General features: G+C 37.7%; 1 protein-coding gene across 2 annotated transcripts in view; it reads right to left on the bottom strand.

Annotated features, from left to right (window-relative positions):
• Nucleotides 1-24,816, bottom strand: part of DSC2 (desmocollin 2) — a 38,106-nt gene continuing 13,290 nt past the window's right edge. Inside the window, exons 6-17 of one of the 2 annotated variants that reach the window (XM_047828782.1) lie at nucleotides 23,088-23,232; nucleotides 21,978-22,144; nucleotides 17,274-17,408; nucleotides 16,838-17,023; nucleotides 15,046-15,302; nucleotides 14,782-14,924; nucleotides 9,455-9,682; nucleotides 6,061-6,297; nucleotides 5,569-5,693; nucleotides 3,017-3,274; nucleotides 2,312-2,357; nucleotides 2,091-2,225 (exon numbers count right to left, since the gene is read on the bottom strand). In XM_047828782.1, coding sequence (XP_047684738.1) covers nucleotides 2,322-2,357; nucleotides 3,017-3,274; nucleotides 5,569-5,693; nucleotides 6,061-6,297; nucleotides 9,455-9,682; nucleotides 14,782-14,924; nucleotides 15,046-15,302; nucleotides 16,838-17,023; nucleotides 17,274-17,408; nucleotides 21,978-22,144; nucleotides 23,088-23,232 — 1,917 coding nt within the window. In that variant the 3' untranslated portion in view covers nucleotides 2,091-2,225; nucleotides 2,312-2,321. Of the gene's footprint in view, nucleotides 2,226-2,311; nucleotides 2,358-3,016; nucleotides 3,275-5,568; nucleotides 5,694-6,060; nucleotides 6,298-9,454; nucleotides 9,683-14,781; nucleotides 14,925-15,045; nucleotides 15,303-16,837; nucleotides 17,024-17,273; nucleotides 17,409-21,977; nucleotides 22,145-23,087; nucleotides 23,233-24,816 lie in introns of both variants that reach the window. The other variant, XM_047828781.1, reaches the window with a different exon arrangement.

The raw sequence follows: 24,816 nt of genomic DNA on the forward strand, positions 1-24,816 counted from the left end.
TTTCATGCTTAAAAACCATTTTTTATTCAAATGTCTTACAGCCACCCTAGGAAAAGAGTTAAGTTATTATCCCCCGTTTTATGATGAAATAAAAAAAAAAAACAGACACAGAGAAACTATGCAACTTAACCAATATCCCATAGCATCACAACCTTTAGAATAGCAAAATTATATACACGTGATAACCATGGACCAATGATCTCTCCACATCAAACTCTAAAATTCTAAAAAATGTAGAACACAATTCTAAAGAAGACACTTGTCAAAGTAAGACAAATACAATCTTATGAGCTCCTTTCAGACACATGATTAACAAACTCATACAATAATATTTTAAAATTACCTGATTTTCTTTATCGTAACCAGTAATCTACAACATTGTGTGCATGCTTTATTTAAAGTAACTTTAAGAAATAGTATTTTTGACTGAACAATAAGAAAACTATTGAAAAGATAAATTGATTATGGAATAATTACCCAGTGTTAATCTTTAGGAATAATTGTCACAAGCCAACCTTGCGAATTTAAGATAGGCATATTCCTAACAATCATAGATAACAGAAATCCATTTCAAATGTGCATGTGGTTAGTGTACATAGAAAATTCACTGACTGAAATCAGCTGTGAAGCCTGGCCTGGAATTTGGCTGGCTGTTAAGTTTGATTTTGTCTTACTGTTTCAAAATATAAATAGTTTGGCCCACTCTACATTTGTTAAAAACTGTAACCTTAAAATATGAAAAAAAAGACTTCTCAAACAGATAGACATAACTAGCCATTTCATCTAAAAAGTTATAAAATACTTATTCCTAGAGAGCTTTCATGATCCCTGTTCTGCAAAGCTTATTTCAAAATCCCTCACTATTTTGCATTTATAAACTGTGTCCTTGCATTAATGATATGAACTATAAACATGCTATTATATACCAAATAACCACATTCCAATTTTAAATATCCTTTTGTTAACACAGAATGTTGTATCTAATAAAAGCATGACATATTTTTACAGTTTTAATGGCAGAATTAAAGTTCCTTTGTTGAGGAAATAATGAAGCAATAACCAAGATACTTGAAACAATAACATCAACATAACATTAATTTCAAGAAAAACAGAAAATAATACACTTACATAAAACAAAAACAGAATAACTCGCTTTATAAAAGAAGAGTGATGGCTTTTTAAAATATTTAGACTCTCCAACCCAAGTAGAAATTTAAAAAATAAAGAGAAGAGAAAGAGAAGTAGAGAGAGAGAAACAGACACAGAGGGAAAGGGGGAGAGACAGAGAGAGAGAGAGACCAAAGACCAAGGCCTTGCAGAAATAAAAATACATTCTTAGAGCAGTTTTTAAAACTAAATTTTCCTGACAAGGTTGGTAACAGAGAAATTTAGATTCAGTTCAGGATTTTGTATAGAATACAACCTAGAAACTAAAGTCCACCAAAATGGAATTGGATTAACAGTCAATGCCTGGTTGGGACTCTCCCTTTACCTTGAGAAAGGTAATGCTGTGAGAATAAAACATTATCAAGAATGCAATATGCACACTTCATAATGTTCAGGACAGCAACAGTTTTTAAGCACCACACAATTCATTAATTAGGTAAATGAATATAATGCTAAAGCAAGTTCTCTGAAATTTTCTATTAGGTTATATTTCAAGTAGCTTATGATATATACTTGAATTAATTACATTTTATTGCACTATAAGTTGGCTATTGACATTATACCCAAATGTAAACAATAATGTGGACTTCCTTAATTTTTCTACCTGTGGATCTCCTTGGATGGAAGACAACTAGTTTATAACTATGTAAAAATTGGGTAATTTGTATACTTATTTACAGCATTTTTCTGTAAATATGCATTTGGCTAAAGAGATCTCATCAAAATAAAGAAGGGGAAAACCCAAAACATAGCATCTTCTATTTTTAAAAAATCCTGGCTTGTATTTAAAAAAGTGGGGGCGGGTGGGGGGCTGGGGAACAGATAAAGCCACTGGCTTTTGTAGACTTATTAGAATCCACTCATCTCCTTATGCACGCTTCTGCTAGTGTCCTAAATTTGGGTTCCAAATGATCCAAAAATTCAAGCCCATCTTCTTCTTGTCGTTCACTGCAACAACCTATAGAACCAGCCACTGATCCTTTTCCTTCATAGCTATACGTAAGGACGTAGTCTTGAGCATGCTTATGATTGTCATCCTGATCACACAGTTGCACCTTCTGCCAGGGGAGAAACACAATATGTTTTATTATTATTATTTTAAACACCAAAACTTACTAACATAAAAATAATTGCTTTGATTTACCTTTCATTGTTTAATTTTTAACCAGAGTGTGTCCTCTAATGGATTCCTACATATAAAAAATGCACATGATTGGTCTGTATCATAAATCACTCTATAAATTCACTCTATAGCATGTTTCTAAAAATCACATATGTGGCAGCAAGTATCCTAGGGTTCACGTTACATCATCACGTCTAGAGTGAAATGCAAAATCCCATGAAACTGAACCCAAATGGTGGTGGGCTCAGATCTTTCCAGATAGGCTTACTGACCATAAGGCTTTAATTGCCTCGTAGCACACTTTTGGTTTCTAAGATACGATTTATCACATGGGAAATATTAACACAAAGTCATGGGAAAAAAATAATTTGAATGTCATCACACAGATAACTTTTGTATTTTAAAAATAAAATCACATAACCTGGGATAAAGATTCTTTTCAATTGTTCTTCTACCAAATAAATAAGACATTTCCTGTCCAGTAAGTAAGTAAGTAAATATCATCTAACATTATTTCAGTAAGAACTAAAAACCAAACAAAATGAGAGGAAAAGTAAATATCCACTTAATATCTGAGCATTATTAAATCAAAATTGAGGAAAAACAACTTTCCAATTAAGTAGATTAATAATTAATTGAAAATAAAGGTGAGGCCACTAAATTGTAACAATTCAGAATGCTGAAAAGATATCAAAATCAATTCTTAGGACACCGAGGGAAACTCACTTCACCAAGGCGGGGCTGGGTGAAATTATGCCACTCGGAGTAGGTGTATCTGCAGTTGTCCGTCTCCACGTGTCCTCCCCTGCAGGAATCCAGGGTGTGATGATGCCCCGTCCCCCGGCACGATTCCAGGGTCTGGTGTCCGCCTTTCACCATTTCAATGGTCTCCTGGCCTCCATTTTTCACTCCTGATCCCAAGGTGCCACAAATTCCCTGAGCCGAACTTCCCACGGTATGGGTTGTGAAGCCATTCGTGGAACACTGAAACGGAAACAGTTGGCATTGGGGAAGTACAGAGAACAACCACCACCACAACAAAACGTAAATAATGTTATAAATTCTTGTGTTATAAGGTAAGCTCTCTGAGGGCAGGAACTAAATCTGTCTTGGCTATCCTGACCACCTGACTATCGTAACCCCAGGACTTCATGCAGTGTCCTGGAAATCGCCAACTGTCAAGTGGTCTATCCTTGAGACAAATCAGAAAGCTTAATGTATATTCCTCCTTTGAAAACTTAGAGTATTGTACAACGTCACTTATTAAATCCTTCCAACATCTCAAGCCTCAAAATCAGGATTCCGTTACCAATGTCTCACATGTATTTACTCTGCTGGGTTTAAATTCATTCCCTTCACCTGCCTAGAGCAGAAACAGAAATGCTGATTGTGGGGAATAAGCTAATTAGCAAAAGAAAGATGCCTTGTTGACCCTGAGGTAGCAGGATCTCACTGTTTTAGTCCCTAGGCAGGCTAAGATAAACAGACTCAGGGCCTCGGGCAGGCCAGAAATAACCACCTGCCTGGAGCCAGACCCATAACACCAAAACCCTCTTTCCTTCACACACATGAGTTACCGTTCACAGTTTCATTGTCTCTTTGCACACGTCCATCACACTTGTATGCCTTCTGATCGTAATAAAAATGGAGCAAGGACCCTTACTCGGGGCTCTTGTTTCCTCCCGAACATTAGCCTCTCTTGCATTTTAATCCTGCGTCCACTCTCTGCCTAAGAACTCCAGACCCAGAGTCTACAACACATGATCAGTATTTTTTTTTAATTTTTAAATTTTTTTTTAATCTATTTTTTAGAGAGAAAGAGAACAGGGCAGAGGCCCAGAGAGAGGGGGACAGAGGATCTGAAGCAGGCTTCACACTGATAGCAGAGAGCCTAATGTGGGGCTTGAAGCCATGAACCATGAGATGATGACCTGAGCCAAAATTGGATGCTTAACCCACTGAGCCACCCCGGCGCCCCGATTGGTATTTTTATTCAATGTCTAATCTAGTTCCCCTCAACTAGAACAAAAATATAGAAATAAAGTTGCCATAAACATCTTGGCTGGAATAATAAATCCTTGCAATCTTGGGGTGCCTTTTGTGGCTCGGTCGGTTGAGCTTCTGACTCTTGATTTTGGCTCAGGTCATAATCTCAGGGTTATGAGATCAAGCCCCGTGTCAGGCTCCATGCTGGGTGTGCAGCCTACTCAAGATTCTTTCCCTCTGCCTCTCCCACCCTTCCTGCTTGTGTGTACTCTCTCTCCTTAAAAATAGTTAATTTTTAAAAAAATTTTTTAACGTTTTATTTATTTTTGAGACAGGGAGAGACAGAGCATGAACAGGAGAGGGTCAGAGAGAGGGAGGCACAGAATCTGAAACAGGCTCCAGGCTCTGAGCTGTCAGCACAGAGCCCGACGCGGGGCTCGAACTCATGGACTGCGAGATCACTACCTGAGCCGAAGTCGGCCCCTTAACCGACTGAGCCACCCAGGCGCCCCTAAAAGTAATTAATTAATTAATTAATTAAAAATAAAATCCTTGCAATCTCAATAAATAAAAATAAATCAGCAGAGATGCTTCTCTGGCCACTAATTTTCTATGGTTTGTTTTTGTAGGAAACTCTAAGTTTTGTTTTATTTTATTTTTTTTTACACATTTTACACTTTTTAAAGTTTTCTAAATCTGTCCTGTTCTTATCATCATTATGCTTCTTGTAGAAAATTTACATGTTCCTCATCCACATACTAGGCCAGAAACCAAAGCTGGATCTCTGTAGTCACTGGCTAGCACTGCTGGATCATAAATTTGACCTCAGGCTTCTTTCTAACCCACATTAGCACCAGAAAGACTCCATTAAAGTTCTTCCCACACAGATCAAAGCTTGTAGTCATTTTATTGCTGCTGCTAGGAAAAAAAAAAAACAAAAACTTAAAATAATTATGCTGATGATCTGTGAATAATTAAATGAAATATTTTTACAGCACAAACAGCAGTTTCAATATATAAAAAAGACCTAAAGTTGAAATCATGAAACACTTCAAGTAGGAATAATAATGACAGGCTGAAGGATTTTTAGTGTGAAGTAACACCCTATGACCACAGTGAAATATCACATAGCATCATGAGAACCAACCCAATTTTATCTACTGCCACAGTAACAATGGGATTTTATATATTGTAAGGTACCCGATTGCAAAAGAACTTGTCCCGGAAAGATAATTCTAGTTGGTTAGGCCAGTTTGTCCTTTGTGTTTATTTTAGAAAGACAAACTACTTACCATTTTGTCATCTCCAGGAGCTTCAGTGTTTGACACGATGAGGTTCTGCTGGGCTAAATCATCGGGAAACGCTTTGGGCTGTTTAGCTGTCCCGGTAGCCCCACAGACTAAGGTAAATAGGATACCTGGAGGATGAGAGAAATTGCTTCCGTTTATCATAAAACAATGTGAAGTTACGAATTTAGGATGACTAATATGAAGACAGCTTTCCAGAAAACATACACACGATGGCCTATGGTGAAATCGTAGGCAATTGGCAAGTCCGCCCTAACCAGACATGCCGCGAAGACGTGCTATAAGGGCTGTATTTTTGCGCTGAATTTTAGGTCTGTGCTGAGAGAACACTAGTTTCAATATATAAATTAAATATGTTGTGCTAAATTGAAATAGAACTATCTTCAAATGGCCAGCTACAGAGAGCAGTGTTGATTCGAAGAATGAGTCTTGAAAGTTATTTCAGAGGCTCTTATTTGAGTTCACGCAGGGACTTACAAAAGAGCAATGCTATGCCCAGCAGTATTGCAAGGATGGCCCATTTTCCAAGCCTCACTTCTCCGTTGCCAGTCCTTGGGTCTGTGCGAAGTGCGCAATCATTTTCAGTAACACAGTCACATAGTATAACTTTTAATGGAGTGACGACTGACAGGCCATGTCTGTCTCTAACTCTGACAGGTACTTGATATGGTCCAAATGGAAGGTCGTTCTTATAGAAAAGACGAGCTGCTGTATCTGAAAGAAAATAAAACCGAGTGATACAGAATGTCACAAATGCCTCCTATGTTAGGATGTTCACCAAATTTCTCCACAAATGGATCTTCCTGATAGGAGGGCACAGCCGGCACGTGAATGGGAACGGACTGAGGAGTTCTCATCTACCTCGATGGTAAACATACCACAAAGAAAACTTTATCCCTGCTGTGTCTTATAGAAATGTCTTTTGGCTTTTGGAATAATATATTTTTCCATCCATAAACAAACCTTTTCCAATCACAAGTAATAGGCTTGTTAAGACATTGGCCTTTATCACCACTTTAAAAATTTTTAAGAGAAACATACAGTGCAATTTTCATTTATACACGATTCATCATAGAGTAACAGTCTGAAATTCTGGACATTTCTCCTTACTTTGTTTGCATATATTGTGCCAAACAGTATTACACAGTTGTGACTTACTGTCAGAGACTGATTCTGACAACTTAGAACGTGGCTGACCTTGAACATACCAGCAGGCATGAGCGGTCCTGCTGCTACGGCATCTCATGGTCCTATAGGACACTGGGGCCTGTATTTGCTTTTAGGTCAAGGGTGGAAAATATCCACATCAAAATCCAGTTGAGTCTTAAGCACATATCCAAAGATATAATATTATCCTCAACATAAACACCACATGCGCATGTCCAAGAATAATCCCCCTGCAGTGTGACCATTCCATCGATTTTTAAGGTGTTTGAAGCTGTAAATATAAATTTGGATGTTTGGGTAAAGAAATCAGTGAATAAGTCTATTATAAAGGAAAGGATGGTGTGCGCCTGGGTGGCTCAGTCGGTTGAGCGTCCAGCTTCAGCTCAGCTCACGATCTCATAGCTTGTGAGTTTAAGCCTCGCAACAGACTCTCTGCTGTCAGCGCAGAGCCCGCGTTCGATTCTGTGTCTCCCTCTCTCTCTGCCCCTCTCCCACTAGCTCTCTGTCTCTCTCAAAAATAAATAAACATTTTAAAAAAGAAAACCAAATAAAAGAAAGCATGGTTAACTTGGTAAGTTTATGTGTAGGAAATAATACTAAGATTAACAAACCCAAAATTGATGGTGCATAATGTGCCATGGTCTGATGCATTCATTATCCTGTTGACTCCCTCAAATAATCCCATTTTATATATGAGTAAATTAAGGCCCAAAGAGAATAAGTAGCATGGTCATATTTATGTCACTAATAAACAGTGGAGCCAGCATTTAACACAGCCTATCTGACTTCAAAGCCTCTTTAGGATATGTTCTTCTTGATTTGGTGTTTCCCAGACTTTGGGTTATTTCACAGATGAGTAAAACTTTATTTTTTATTATTATTTTTTTTTAATTTTTTTTTTCAATGTTTATTTATTTTTGGGACAGAGAGAGACAGAGCATGAACGGGGGAGGGGCAGAGAGAGAGGGAGACACAGAATCGGAAACAGGCTCCAGGCTCTGAGCCATCAGCCCAGAGCCCGACGCGGGGCTCGAACTCACGGACCGCGAGATGGTGACCTGGCTGAAGTCAGACGCTTAACCGACTGCGCCACCCAGGCGCCCCTTTTTTTTTTTTTTTAATTTTTTTTTTTTTTTTTTTTTGAGTAAAACTTTAAAGTAACAAAGCTTTGACCAACATAATCCTGCCACTGTTTTACTGTATGAAGTAGGAATATTAAAAAAAAAAATTACCATCTCATTCCACATTATCTAAAAAGAAATGATATTATGACACCAAATCAGTAGAAAGAACAAAATCTAAAAATAAGGTTAGTTGTTCCCAAGAAAGAACAGTTGATAACCTTACACACATACACACACACCAGAACACTGTTTTTAGAAAGACTGAAAATGCTCCCGGTCCACAGAGCAGGATTCGGGACACGGGGTCTTAACTTGTCACCGTAGCTTCTATGTGTCCTTGTTTTACTTCCCTCTTCCTATTTCCCCTCCCTTGGCTCACAACTTTTGTTTTTTAATTTGTCATAAAAGAAATAGAGGAATATTCATTGGAAGCATGGGGTTGAAAACCATTCAAGGACACCATAAGGGCAAACCCTCTGTTTATGGCAGATCTTGAACCGTGAACGCTGAAGTGGGGGGCGACCAGGCCATCAGGGCCCGTGGGCAGTACAGTCAGGAGACGCCGAGAGCACCGCAGAGTGAAGAGCTGATGGAGTGAGTGAGGCAGCTGGCATGGAGAGGCCCCTCCATTTTGCCATTCTTATCACCATAGATCCTCTCATGGGGAAAGTCAGAAGTACAGACTAGGAACTAAGTTGGGGGAGAATCCCAACTAGAAAACAAAAGACGAGAAAAGGTCAGAGGTCAATGCAGTGCAGAGACAAGGGACAGCAGAGTGGACACTGTGACGCATACCCAGATTCCCTGCACTCAGGGACATACTGTCCTCACATTGTCCCAGCTGTTTGGGGAGGCCATAAGCTTCCCCAAAATGTCTGTGCCATTTTGCCAAAAGTCACGCCCCTCAAGGCACCCACTCCACTGACTGAGCCATGAAAGAGTAGAGAGACTCAACTTGGGGCCCCCTGAAGGGCCATTAACTCAGACTCCCTGTGGGGTGAACTACAGCTGTTCTTTGACTTGGCTGCAGCTTGGCTTTTCTCTGCCCAATTCTGCTTTCCTTCCTTTCACATCTACTGATGCCAAGCAAATTCCTTATTAATACCCTGCCTGAGAAACTCTTGTCTCAGAGTTTACTTCCTAGGGAACAGACCTGCAAATATGGTGATCCCCTTACGACCTAGGAAACCATTAGTGAGTGAAGAATCTATGTGGAGGAGAGGTCAGCAAGTCAGGAAGTGACGGCATTAGACCCAGGCTAAGGTGGGATATGTACAGGGGAGGGGAATGGGGACTCACACAGCCCCTAACAGAATCTTGACACAGGAGAGATTAGAAACGGTGCAAGAGGGGCACCTGGGTGGCTCAGTCAGTTAAGCAACCGGCTCTTGATTTTGGTTCAGGTCATGGTCTCATGGTTCCTGAGTTTGAGTCCTACTTCCCACCACACCGGAATGGAGGAACTTTCCTTCTTTTATTGGTGGTTCCCACACGGTGATTATTCTCATGTTGCATCAAGAAAAAAATATTTTAGACATCCGGATGCTGAAAAGGACAAAGTCATGTTTAGTAATACGTACCATTAATTTTTGTCAGTCTCCACATTCTTTCTATGCCTGCTTCAGGAACACTCTCCAAACTGAAGTCAAAGGGTGGGCCATTTATAGGATCGTCAGGATCCACTGCAGAGATGTCCGCAGATGACATGACGGTTTTGCAGATGACCACCGTCTGTTTTGGGATAACTGGGCCATTATCGTTCATGTCTTCAAGTATAATTCCCAGCGTCCCAGTACACGTTCTCCCATCTAGAAAATTGGATATAAAAATAGAACATTTTAATGTTCTGAGTTTTAACTAGGAAGTTCTACATTGGAAAAAAAAAGTTTTAAATGTGAATTTGGCACTTGTGACATATCAATGACAAGCGCAAAGCTGTGCCCTTAAGGAATGTTAAAAAAAAATTGTCACTTTCAGATGGGTTGGAGAGATAATAACTATTTAGATTTGTCATCCATTCACTATGCATGCAACTGAGATGGAAACTGTTACAGAGGTTAGTTTTGACTGATTTTTAAAAAGGAGAAAAGAGGATGAACAAGGGCATTTCTGGTATACTTAAAAGCAGAAGGACATTCAGGAAGGTGGGAAAGCATAACATGCACATCCATGTTCTAGACATAATGAAGGGCAAGGCAAATTGGTTGGAGTTCAAAACCTCAGAGAAGAGCCAAGGGTCCTTGAAAGCCATTCTAAGGAGCCTGGAGTTTAATATACATCTAGGAAGTGAGTAAGGTTTTGGAGCAGGGGAACTGAAAGGTAAGATTGTGGATATGGAAGATTAGAACAACATAGTACATAGGACCATTTGAAGGACGAAAGACTCCAGAAGCAGAAAATCACTTGCAAACCAAACTAATCAGAGTGGCTGTAGCCTAAGGAATGCATCTATCTATATATTTATTTTATTTTTTATGTTTATTTATTTGTTTTGAGAAAGAACAAGAGAACGAGCAGGGAAGGGGCAGAGAGAGAAGGAGAGACAATCCCAAGCAGGCCCCTCGGTGTCAGCACGAGTCTAACTTGGGGCGTGAACCCACGAACTATGAGATCATGACCTGACAAGAAACCAAGAGTTGGACGCATAACCGACTGAGCCACCCAGGCGCCCCTCATCTGTCTATATATATTTAATAAAAACTTACTGAATAACCACTTTGTACAGGGCACTGTGCTGGCAAACAACCTAGGGGATTCAAAGAGGAAGTGAGCATGTGTTCAGGCCACAAACCAGTAACACAGTTGTGAAGCCCGAAGCTGAACACAAATCCAGGACTTCTGTCTCTAAACCACTTATTCTTTCTTCCATTTAATAAGAAGGGCTCAGGGGCGCCTGGGTGGCGCAGTCGGTTAAGCGCCCGACTTCAGCCAGGTCACGATCTCGCGGTCCGTGAGTTCGAGCCCCGCGTCAGGCTCTGGGCTGATGGCTTGGAGCCTGGAGCCTGTTTCCGATTCTGTGTCTCCCTCTCTCTCTGCCCCTCCCCCGTTCATGCTCTGTCTCTCTCTGTCCCAAAAATAAATAAACGTTGGAAAAAAAAAAAATTAAAATAAATAAAAAAAAAAAAAAGAAGGGCTTGGATATCAAGCGGGGAGAAGAGGGGAACAAACCTGTGCTGCCTGCTGCCTGGGGCCATGTCTTAGATAAAACTGCCAACCTAGGAGAGCTGGAAGATGGGGCACAGCCCTACAGTCACAACCTCAACCCAGGCAACAGGACCTATGATACTTGCAGTGTCTTCAAGGGCCAGAACTGGTTCTGAAACGTGGGGCACAGCAAAGGACAAGGTGGGGGCAACTCTAAGACTCCTATGGGTTGAAGCGGGAAAGAGGGAGAAACCAACAACAGAGAGACAACCGAACACCTCCCACATGATAGAAGCTTGCAAGTTAAAATTCCAGAATGAGCAAGATTAATGCTAAAAGGAAAACCAAAATCATCCATCAGAAGATTGATTCACCCTACACAAGACATCTTTGAAACATGTATGGTTTAGTATCTTCCAAGACATAAAAAGGGCAACTACTTAAACAACAATGAAATTATAGCTTAAATTCCAGTAGAAATAAAACAGCAACATTTCTCTCATAGGGACTCTAGAAGAAGAGAATAACTAGAACGTCAGGGAAGCAGTATTTAAATACATAATTGCTGAGAATATCCCATAATTAAAGAAAAACATGATCTTCCGTGCTAGATAAATAAAAATACATTCACACTGTAAATGTTGTATTGAAACTATAGAATGCAACCTAAGGAACTATAAAAGTTATCTAGACATACTATCCACAAAGGGACAATAGTGAGATTGACAGTAGGATAAACATCAGCGACAAGAGATGCCACAAGATAATGGAGTATGACCTGCACAGTGTTGAGGAAAAGAAGGAGTTAATTCAAAACGTTAAACCAAGTCAAATTATCAAGTCAAGCATGAGAATGATATTTTTCAGAGCAAGTCAGGCAGGATTTAACACCTATACCACACCATTGGACGGACTAGTAAAGGACAAGAAGAAACGGGGAACCAGGAGAGAAGAAATGAGATGACAAGAGAGAAGAAACAAGCTGCCAAGAAACAATGCAACTATCTCTCATTTTGGACAACTAAACAAAGAGGGAGAAGAAGAGGGAGACAAAGGAAGCAGGGAGATGCGTATTTCATCTACCTGGCATACTTTTCTCAGGGCAGAATAATTTCACTTCTCACAATCTCTTGTTCTCACGCTATGTGCTGTTTTCTGGCTCTCTCTGGAAATTGGGACTGCTGGTGGTCTTGAACACTTCTTTTCCATTTGAGTCCACACACTGAGTTGAAAGCACGCGGCTTACTGACTGAATCTAATTGCATTGTCTTTGAAAGTTGAAACTCTTCCGTGTTTGCTCTTCTACTACTGTGCTGAATGCCTGAATTTCCTTCCATTAAACATTTGGAGTTGTTCAATACACTCCGTTTTTTTGCACACTGTCATTCATATTGGTGTACAATATGTAAACCAAAGATCTTAGACATCTAATTCAGTGTCTCACAGCTGTTATTCATCTGTTGATTAAATAAATAATACCCTTATTCATTGGCGCATATGCATGCAATGGTCACCTAATGTCAAAGCAATTCTATATAAGTACTAATTCCAAATATGAAGTCATGCAAAGCCATGGTTTTGTGACTTTTGTGCATGGCGCCCTCCTGGTAAATGTTTCAAACATTTTTTGAAAGCACGCTCCTCCCCAAAGCGCGAATAATACAACAAACATAAAAACCTAAAACTGAGCTATACAGAGGAGATACTTGAATGACACTGCCAGGAGAGCTGAATTTGAGAAGATACTGAGAAGAAGAGAAATTGAACGCCAACTGAAGAAATAGCTATGTTCAGGAGAGCAGAAGGTGGTACCAGAAAATACATGGATAATAGAGGAGTGTGTGGAACAATTTATACACAGAAGCATTGCAAGAGAGTTTCAGAAAGAGGAAGTAAGTGCTATAGAGAAGCAGGAGGGTGGGAAGTGAGAAATGGACCCAGAGGTCAGTGTTCACTCACGGAAGAGACTCTTTCATTAGGAAGCAGCTGGGGTGGGGGGGGGGGGGCAAATGAAATTAGCTAGTATAGATTTTAGAAAAAGGTACAAACAAAAACACAAAAAAAAATCCTTTTGTAGAATCTCAGTTCAAGGAATAAATAGACATAAAATTATTTATCCCCTACCCTCTTCAACAGAAATGAATGGGAAAGGCCCCACTACACATTTATTCTATTCTGCAGTGATGATTAACTCATCTAAACTCCATACACATATTTGATCTCTCAATTATTTAATCTCTTCTGCAACAAAGGAGAATGTAGAATAAAATTATATCCCAAATGTCTAATCCCAGATAGTAGTTTTATCTTATCTATCAACAAACCATTTGCCAAGTGCTATTTAAAATATAAAAAGAATAGGGGTGCCTAACTGGCTCAGTCAGTTAAGCATCCGACTTCAGCTTAGGTCATGATTTCACGGTTCGTGGGTTTGAGCCCCACATCAGCCTCTGTGCTGACACCTCAGAACCTGGAGCCTGCTTCGGATTCTGTGTCTCCCTCTCTCTCTACCCCTCCCCTGGTTGGGCTCTGTCTCTCTCTCTCTCTCAAAAATAAACATTAAAAAAAGAATGTAAAAAGAACAGATTTGATTTTCATATCATTCTTCTTTTTCACTTGCCTTTGACCAAAATGCAGGTCCTGACAATGGGACAAAGGAAGCTGAGGCCTTAAAGGGCAATCTTCAATTAATCAAAGTTAAATTAATAATAATTACAACCTTTCCAATTCAGCCAATGGATATGAACCATCTCTCATTAATTTAGAGAGGACTGAAATACCGAAAACATCTTTCAAAGTCACTTCTAAGTTCCAACTTTGTAAGGCCAAAGTGTAATAACTTATGTTTACTGGAGCTGGCATATTTGGTTTATGGATGCACAAAGGTCAAACGTATAACATGTACTAAATGGGTCTCATATATAACCACTGTGCTCATACTTCCCTCAGTTTGGTAGGACTCACAGAACATTTTACATTTCATATGGTTTTATGGATTCACAAAATTTGTCTTCCTAATTTTATAATATACTATTAATCGTATCTATGATTACTTTTATATAATGTCCTTAATCAGAATTCTAACCCCCAAGTATATTGATAGTTTCTTGTAAAAAGACAGAACCGTTTTCCAGGAATGCACTATGGGGCAGTAAGTATGTTCTCCCTGCAATGAATTTTCCTTCCACAGTGAATATTTTAAAAAGAGATGACTAGTGGGGCGCCTGGGTGGCTTAGTCGGTTAAGCGGCCGGCTTCGGCTCAGGTCATGATCTCACAGTCCGTGAGTTCGAGCCCCGCGTCGGGCTCTGTGCTGACAGCTCAGAGCCTGGAGCCTGTTTCAGATTCTGTGTCTCCCTCTCTCTGACCCTCCCCCATTCATGCTCTGTCTCTCTCTGTCTCAAAAATAAATAGACGTTAAAAAAAAATTAAAAAAAAAAAAAAGAGATGACTAGATAAATTGAAGGTAATGTTACCAAAGTAACTTTCTCAATGTTCAATTATTATTTACTTTTAATAAGCCATGGTTTCCAGTATTTCTATAACTAAATTATTTTATAATTACACAAAATGGGGGGTGTTATTAGAAAGCAGACATGAATTAATAAATTACAGCAAACTTCTCACTTGCTCTATGTCTTTTGGGGGAGAAATACATTTTGAAAATATATGCAGCTGATTTAAAAATCTATACTGTTGGCTTAAACACTGAGGATGTAAGTAGGTGAGAATTGATGTAGTAGGATTAAAAACAAAGTTCTTACCTTTGCCTGATGCAAGGATTGTAATATTATATGCACCACCTCTGATGGTCTCTGTCTCTCTATCCAGGCTTCTGAAAGTTGTGATTGATCCTGAGTTTTCATCTACTGTCACCCACCCTTTTGGATCAGTTAATTTCTTATACCTGGTAATAATGATAAATTAAAATGACAAAATGGGTCATAGGCCAAATTATATTTCTGGCATCAAAACAAGTTATGAATTTTAAAAACATGGTAAATTTGGAGTTAACTAAAAGAAGATACCTTATGCCACTGCTACTTTTCGTCTCGGGGTCATATGCTTTGTATCCGTCGCTCTTTGTTCCCGGTGGCGCATTTTCTCTAATTTGAACGGTTTGCACTGCAGGGCTACACTCGGGGCCCTCATCCTGATTTTTTACATTAACGGTAACTGTTGCTGTGCTCATGACTGATCGTGAACTAGCCTCTTTAGAATACGGAGCTTCATTAACTACACCAATTTGTAGGTTCACCTGTTGTCTTTCTTCATAATTCAGTGGCTACAAAAGCAAGTGTGTTGAAAATCAGATCAAGACGTTTAACGTTTGGCCATGCTAAGTGGCATACATAACTCCTGCCGGGAATAGTCCTGACAATATTAAACATAGACTCAGAAACAAGGTGGTGGTTGGAAGAGGAGAATCCTTCAACTGATTCAGTATTTGGGTGGACAAAACCAGCCAAACAAAACAAACAAAAACTGTTCTTCAACTGCAAGTAATATCAGAGGTCCTGATAATGATTGCAAAAAGTATGTGAGGTTAACACTTGAGAGGTTAGGGACTCCATAACCTAACCAATAGTTATTTTCTGCTCCATTCATTTTTGGGACAACTTATCCTACCATTCTGACATGAATAAAATTATTTGTACCTGGTTTGGGGTAGAAACTATGGGTCAAATTTTCTGAAATGTTTTTCAGAGAGGACAGAGAAGAAACTGGAAAGCTCATGGACATTACACTGTCTTTTGTTAGCTCTTCCATCCCAGGTGCTTTCTAAAAAACACTGGTAGTACCAAATTTACTGGAACGTTTTTATTTTATCTTGCCTGATATTAGTTATGATGGGAATGGGTAAAGCCATTCCCTACAAGACAGAGATTTTGTCAGGTGTTAAGACTTCACAGAGATAAGATTCTTTCTTAGAATACCAAGGATTGGGGTAGGGGTTGGATGAGGAAAGAGATAAGATTCAAAGGACATTTCTTTACTCTTTGAAATACAGAAATTAACCCACAAAACTGCAGCTAATTTTCATCATGGTAAGAAGAAAGAATTCGTCACTTTTGATTCATCCTCTTTGTGAAAATGTACAAAAAGGGAAACTACACGGACCCAGGATAGAATCACATTCTAGAGAAAGATACAGCACAATGAAGACTAGGACTGTGTCCAAAACAAATGGAGCTCAGGTGGCTTTGTGGGCTAACTGGCTCTGGAAATAGCAGTGAGGTCTTCTGAGATGTTGCAGAATAGTATTAGAAAGAGGTTTTACAAGTAACTGCATCTTTGAATGGTTGACGATTCCCATTCTTAACCAAGAAGCTAAGGTTGTAATGTATGCTAGATATAGATGAACAGATCTACAAACGCTCTCCCAGTGGGTCTTACCAGGAATAACTCACCATTTGGGAAATTCAGTAAATAAGTGGAGTCTCCCTGACCCAGCTACAGAAAGAATGGGCCAGGAAAGTTTGGCCCCAAACTTGGCCCCCGTGGGCATCAAAGCTGTGCCAGTATTTGAACTGTTAAAAGATGTTGGTTATAAAGTAGATACTATTGACCATATGTACATGTATATACACACACATATACACACACATATATATATATTATTTTAAAAATCATGCCTTTATAAAAGGTTTCCCAAATTGAATATATCCATCCCATTACAGATATGGAGAACATTTACATTTACCTATATATCTACATTATTCGTATATTTACCAGAATTCTCTTCTTCTCATTAAACCCTAGTATGCTAATCTATGATATTATAAGCTACAAATAACTAATTTACTAATTTATTCTTACCTTAACCACATACAGAACTCCTTCATTGGTTCTGGGATCTGTTACAATTTTAAAATTCCCATTTTCATTGCCCTTTAAAATGGTATAATTGGCTCTCCAATTAGCAGTATTTATTAAATCCTTATCTTCAACGGTAACACGTAAGATTTCCACATCAACTCTATTTTCCTCCACTGATGTCACATACTAAAATAATAAAAAACAACAACAAAAAAGGCTTAATTAGTTACTGTAACCAATAGAGCACAGTGGGAAGTAAACTCAGTTCTTCTAATTCCCAAGGACTATGGTCACATGATTTTAAACCCTGAGTCCGGGTTACTGTCACGTGACTGGGGATACTGCATTTGAAATCATGCAGCATGGAGAGAGGTATGCATGTTTACCAATTAACACTGGGTCATACATTTTTCTTTTATTACTATCATGTACTTACAGAAGGACGGGTGAATGTTGGCAAGTTGTCATTTACATCTTCAACATTAATGATGCAAGTTGAAGTTGTCTGCAAACCAAAATATTGACCATCCATATCCTGGACTTTTATTTTCAGCTGGTATTTATCAATTAGCTGAAAGGAAAGAATTTAATTATTATGCAAAAGCAACATTATAAATGAAATCCTAATTTACACTCTGTAAATTTTCTTGCATTAAAAATTTAAGAAGAACACTTAAATTTCATAGTTTTCATGTACTAGCAAAAGAATAATTTCCTGACACCCATATTTTTCTATTAATTTATTAAAATAGAGTAGTTTCTTAAGTTTATTTTTATTTTCTTAAAGTTGTTATTCATTTACTTTGAGAGGGAGACAGCAAGAGTGAGCAGGAGAGGGGCAGAGAGAGAGAATCCCAAGCAGGTTCCATGCTGTAAGTGCAGAGCCCAATGTGGGGCTCAAACTCATGAACTGTGAGATCATGACCTGAGCCAAAATCAAGAGTTAGACACTTAACCAACTGAGCCACCAGGTGCCACTAGTTTCTCAAATTTAAAGTGCTACTCATAGAATATAGAAGAATTGGTTTTAGTTTTACTCACCAGAAAGAGAAGATACAGCCATAGCACATTTTAAAATTGCCTAGTAGTTAATCAAAATCTTTATCTCTTTTCCAAAGTACATTTTTAAGCGGAAAAATACATAGCAGTGACTCTCATACCAGTCTTGTAATAATTAGGTGAGATATCCTCACATAAAAAAGGTAGATTTTAAATATTTACATTTGTAAAAAGATCCGGAACTGTAATTTTTTCTCTCTATGGAAAATGGGATCTGGTTCTTAGGGCTTTCTATTCATCAGGGATTGAAGAACGTTCACTTAGAGTTTAAGAAAAATGTGTTTCTTCTCATAATGGTCTCATTTATCTTAAGTACTGAAGCATGAAAGGATTAAAAGCAACTCTAATAATAATGCCTTCTGGATGAACTTTAGAAGTCTTGGGTTCTATTCCTAACTCTAAAGTAACAAATGTAATCTCTCTGGCAGTTGGAAAAGTCATTTAAAACATTTTTTTCATGTTTATTTATTTTTGAGGGACAGAGCACGAGCAGGGAAGGGGCAGAGAGAGACAGGGAGACACAGAATCTGAAACAGGTTCCAGGCTCTGAACTGTCAGCACAGAGCCCGACGCAAAGCTCGAACTCACGAACAAGCCATGAGGTCATAACCTGAGCCGAAGTCGGACACTCAACCGACTGAGCCACCCAGGTGCCCCTGGAAAAGTCTTTTTAGCTAAGTTTTCTCTTCTATAAAATGATAATACTAATACCCTTCTTACATAATTCAACTCTTTTTTTTTTTTAATTTTTTTTTAACATTTATTTATTTTTTGAGAGACAGAGACAGAGCATGAGCAGGGGAGGGGCAGAGAGAGAGACACACACACACAGATTTCTGAAGCCAGCTCCAGGCTTTGAGCTGTCAGCACAGAGTCCAACGTGGGGCTTGAACTCACAAACTGCAAGATCATGACCTGAGCCGGAGTCGGATGCTTAACGGACTGAGCCATCCAGGTGCCCCTCAACTCTTTTCATAAGACAAAATAATACGTAAAAAACCAGCCTAACCTTCCACCAAGAATGTTTACTCTCCTCTTAATTCCATCACTTCTTAAACTTTCTCGTCTGTGTGTATTGCCTAAAATAAAACTAAAAGTTCTCTATCTCTATGCTTTTTACACATGTAATTTTCCTGATTTACTCTTCTCTCATAATCAATCATATAGATAGAGTTAAAAATACTGGCCTCATTTAAAAATTCATGCTAGTGTACTTGCAGGAGAGAATGCACATTTTGTTTGTAGTGAACTGAGGTTTATTGAAAACAATCAACTGGCTGATAAAGCAAAGGAAGAAATGAAGTTTGGGACCTAAATATTAACTTGTGATATCTTGAGATGGAAGACAAATTGTGATGTGTAAAGCGCTTCAGTGGTTGAAGGCAACAGATGAAAGCTGGAATCCTGGCATTAATAAGTGTCTCTAAAACATTCATGGGTGAAAACACTCCCAGACTCCTTCATTAGTCCTGTGTTTTCAACTGACTTATAGAAGGATCTATTTAAGATTTGATGGTCAAAGAGGATTTGGTTTATAATTTGCTTTTCCTGAGCACACAAATTCCATGAAGAATCTGTATAATTTATAGAGCTGTAGCAGTAATTCACTCAGTCATTTATTCTGCAGATTATACTGTTTCCTCACTGTCACGCACTCACAGTAAAAATAAATGAATTTATAAATAATAAAATAAAATTTTAATAAAATACAATTTCACTAAGGAATGTCTTTGTAGATGCAGTAAAAAAAAGAAGAATTTTACTAAATTTTCTTAAATTTCAACCCATAGTCTAGTGAAGAAAGGGGACATATGCATAAAGCATTTCTTCTACATAACATAGTATGATGTTCTTCTCAAGGGAAGTACCTGTGTGATTGTTTATGAACTGAATTAGCTATTGTGTGGGTTTTTTAAAAAAAATACCATTTTTTACATGAAAGACATTGACAGTTATTTAGACTAGTGTTAGAAGACAATTTGTCATACATAAAGTGAATCTGTCACTTCAAGGAAAACAACTATGTTACCAATGATAAATTGGGGTTTTCAAGCAAGAATGAGAATTCCAGAAAGCCTGTATCAACCAATGTGGTATCAGTGGAGGTGAGAAGGTGACTTTTTCCCATATGGTATATGAAATGTATCAATATATGGAAGGAGGATCTGCATAACTCAGTGAACCACTATTTTCCAAATGGTCAACACATGATGTTACAAAATCATACATGGGTAAACTATCCACTCACAGTATAAGATAGACAAATGGATTTTAATGTAACAAAGCACAAAACTCATTGATAAGGCACACTGCACACTGCAAAAAAAAAAAAAAAAAAAAAAAAAAAAAAAAACCCAAAAAACAAAAAAACCCCAAAAAACCAAAAACTGATGAAATATTTATGAAACCAAACCTGTCAAGTTTTGGTGTAGTATTAAAAAAGAGTAGCCATAATGATCTGAAATAACTATTAAAATACTCCTCTCCTTTCTAACTTCATATCATGTTGGATTTTCTTTATATACTTTAGCTAAAGCTACATATTAGAATAAACCACATGCAGAAAGAGATATGAGAATCCACCAGTCTTATGCTAAGCCAGGTATTAAAGAGACTTGGAAAAATGCATTATAATGTCAGTCTTCCCAGCAGATTATTTACTGTTTTGGAAAATTATCTTTTATAAAAATGTTATTTATGTTAACATGTAATATATTTATGATTTTTTAAATGGGTACATAAATAAATATTTTAAACTTCTGACAGCTTTAAATACTAATGGAGTAAGTATCAATAAATATAACCCACTAAACAAAAGATCTTGGGAATCCTCAATAGCATTTATTGGTCCTGAGACCAGAAAATTTAAGGGCCACTGTTCTAATCCATGAGAAAACAAAAGAGGAAGAAGAAATGAATCTGGTACGAAGTTTTCAGGAATCAAAGATATACCTGACAAACAGTATTTACTATATTTTAAGATTAAGGATTATAAATGTAGTATGTTGGCCAGATAAACTATTATAAGAATTCAGATGTATAGGGGAGCCTATGTGGCTCAGAACATCAAGTGTCCAATTCTTGATTTCAACTCAGGTCATAATCTCACAGTTAGTGAGTTCAAGCCCCGTGTTGGGCTCTGTGCTAATAGCTAGAAGCCTGCTTGGGATTCTGTCTCCCTCTCTCTCTCTGCCCCTTCCGCACCTGCTCTTTATTTCTCTCTCAAAACAAACAAAAATAAACTAAAAAAAAAAAAAAAAAAAAAAAGAATTCAGATGAATAAATGCTTGGTGAAGGAAGTAATAGTGAATAACCAAGTGAATGACTCATTAAACTAGGATAGTTGAAGCAGAAATGGACAGAATATAACTAGAAGATAATTTTGGAAGTAACATCAACATGATTTGGAAAGTGATTTGATCAAGGGAGCAAGAGAAGACATCACATACAATTTTGAAGACATGAATCCAAGCTGACAACAGAAAAATTAACAGGAAAAAAATGTACTAATGTCACCTGAACTCAAAAACATTGGAAGAAGAGCATATTTAGATGGAAAGAAGAGTTCAATGTTATATGTATATTGCATCTTAGGTACCTATGAAACACCCAAGTAAGGATTTCAAGCAATCAATGGAAAATGGTAAATTAGAGATCAAAGAGATAGAAATTAACTTTTCTTATAATTTATATAAGGGGAAGAACGTAGATGAGATGGTTGAAGAAGAGATGACACAGGCAAAAAAAAAGAAGCATTGTTATCTGTAAATAACAAATTTCCGAACATTTTCAAAAGTTTCACTTCTCATATTTGGCCTTGTTTGTACTACTATACTATAATTATGTTTATATTAGGACAATTGACCTTGTAAAACATACATTTCAAGAGAGAACAAATTAGCAGTTCAAAATTAGCAAACTGCGAGGTTAATGATCTCCATCAACACACTTAAAATACTGACTTTTATAAAATTAGATTCACAACATGCTTTTTCAAAAACACATCTACAGGTGCTGGACAGAGATCTACGATTAAATGGCCATGTGATAATCAGGTTTTGTCTGCCAGTATTTATGTTACCTCTCTGTCTAGCTGAGATGATGACGTGGTGATCACGCCTGTCGTCGGATGCATAGAAAACAGTGTGGCTGACGCTGGCAACTGCTCGATGATGGAGTACTTGAGACGCGTGTGCATCGTGTCAGGTTCATCTTTGTCAGTTGCACATACCTGGCCCACGGTAGAGCCTACATGTTGAAAAATCCTCTTCAGTATACAAACCTTTTACATTTTCAACTTTCCCTTTTTTTCACTCCTCTCCATCTACTCAAAAAACTTTTCGACCGCTTAATTATATGTCAGAGTAATAATTCATACATTTGCAGACTTCTATATGAAGTATCATTTCTTGTAAATATCCCAGCATTCGAACATTTTGGAATTTGGTGACCGTATCCACATTTACTGTATTTAATGTATAATTTATAAATGTTGACAATGCCCCTCCAATTGCCTTTGTATTTCTAGACTAAAGAATTCCAATTATTCTTTAACTTCTTTCTATTTGTAAGTCTCCACTTAAATGGATCAAATGGTCAAAAATGTGTCCAAAATTCTTGGTTCGGTTAGATCTTTCTAGAAGACTCAAAGATTGCATTCTGACTTCCAGCTGAAATGGTTCATTTTAATATGATTGAGAAAACACTTGATTTTCAATGACCTTTATGATTATGCTCAGAATATTGCCAATCATTTAATCACTATGGAATATCAGTAGATCTCTTCAAGGCTAAGACTTCAATTACTTAAAGACTCCTTTTTAGAGTACATTCTCTTAAAAGTATTTATTTTATCTCACACAGGAAGGCAAAACAAGATACGGAATAACTTCTCTATTTTCCAGGTACGATGCTTGGCATTCCAGGTGTATAATGTATCATTTAATCTCCATAACAATCTTGCATATCAATAACCCATTTTACAGATAAGAAAACTAAGGTTTGTCAAAATTAGGAAGTTTACCCAGGGTCACAGCTAGTGAAAGGCAGAGTAAAATTCCACCCACAGAGGTCTGAGTGACAAGTGCCTTGTTCTTGCCAGCAAGATATGCTGCCTCCCGATGGCCACCATGAAGCTCAACTTATGAATTAAAACATTAAGTTACCGTATATTGTTAAGGTAGGTACTCACCAACTCTGCAGTTTTCAGGAACTGTAAATATGTAAGTTGTTTCTGTAAAAATTGGGTAGTTATCATTTTCATCCTCAATTCTGATTACCAGGGGCAGTGGAAGTTCTGGAGTATATCCATCTGGAGTTGTGGCAAAGGCAATCAGCTGTGAGGAGTAAAATAAGAAAAAAAAAACAAAATTAAAATATGGTTTACACTTGCTTTGGCTTTAGTTTGGAAACTGTGGCATTGCAGTGTGAATTTTGCCATTTGTTATTGTTTTGGGATGTGGACATGACCTTACTGTGATAAGAGGTGGTTAATCCTGTGGTATACTACAGCATTTTATGTTTATCTAATATAATAACATAGATAATTTTGGTTTCTTCACTAGTGCTGCATGTTTTTCATGAGTGTAATGGCTTTTATCATTATTTCCCAGAACAGTCTTGAAGATTGTTTTGTGGCTTTTTCTTATTTTATTTTGTTTTTTAAGTGTTTTTTTTTTTTAATTTTAATCCCAGTTGTTAACATACAGTGTTATATTAGTTTCAGGTGTACAATATGGTGATTCAGCAATTCTATAAATTACTCAGTGCTCATCATGATAAATGTACTCTTTAATCGCCAATCCCTATTTCACCCATCTCCCTGCTCCTCCCTCGCTCTGGTAGCTAGCAGTTTGTTCTCTACAGTTACCAGTCTGTTTCTTGGACTATCTCTCTCTTTTTTTTTTCCTTTGTGCTTTTGTTTTGTTTATTAAATTCCACAGATGAATGAGATCATATGGTATTTGTCTTTCTCTGACTGACTTATTTTGCTTAGTATAGTACTTGCTAGCTCCATCCTTGTCATTGCAAATGGCAAGATTTCATTCTTTTTTATGGCTGAATAATATCCCATTGTATATATCACTCTTCTTTATCCATTCAGTGGATACTTGGGCTGCTTCCACAAATTTGGGCATTGTAAATAATGCTGCCATAAACATAGGAGTGCTTGTATACCTTTAAATTAGTGCTTTTGTATTTGGGGGGTAAATGCCAAGTAATACAATCACTGGATTGTGTGGTAGTTTTATTTTTAACTTTTTGAGGAACCCCCCCAACAGTGGCCACACAAGTTTGCATTCCCATCAACAGCGCCAGAGGATTCCCCTTTCTCCACATCTTTGCCAACACTTGCTTTTTCTCGTGTTTTGATTTTAGCTATTGTGCTGGGTGTGAGGTGATATATCATTGTGGATTTGATATGCATTTCCCTGCTGATGAGCGATGTTGACCATCCTTTCATGTGTCTGTTGGCCATCTGGATGTCTTCTTTGGAGAAATGTCTGTTCATGTTTTCTGCCCATTTTTTTAATGGAGTTATTTGTATTTTGGGTGTTGTTTTATAAATTCTTTATACATTTTGGATACTAACCCTTATCAGATATGTCATTTGAAAATATCTTCCCCCATTCGGTAGGTTACCTTTTAGTTTTGTGGATTATTTCCTTTGCTGTGCAGAAGCTTTTTATTTTGATGTGGTTCCAATAGTTTATTTTTGCTTTATTTCCCTTGCCTCAGGAGACATATCTAGAAAAAAGTTGCTATGGCTGATATAAGAGAAATTACTGCCTGTGCTCTCTTCTAGGATTATTATGGTTTCAGATCTCACATTTAGGTCTTTAATCCATTTTGAATTTATTTTTGTGTATGGTATAAGAAAGTGGTTCAGTTTCATTCTTTTGCGTGTTGCTGTCCAGTTT

The sequence above is a fragment of the Prionailurus viverrinus genome, chromosome D3, assembly GCF_022837055.1.
Source record: "Prionailurus viverrinus isolate Anna chromosome D3, UM_Priviv_1.0, whole genome shotgun sequence".
NCBI classification, from domain to species: Eukaryota; Metazoa; Chordata; class Mammalia; order Carnivora; family Felidae; genus Prionailurus; species Prionailurus viverrinus.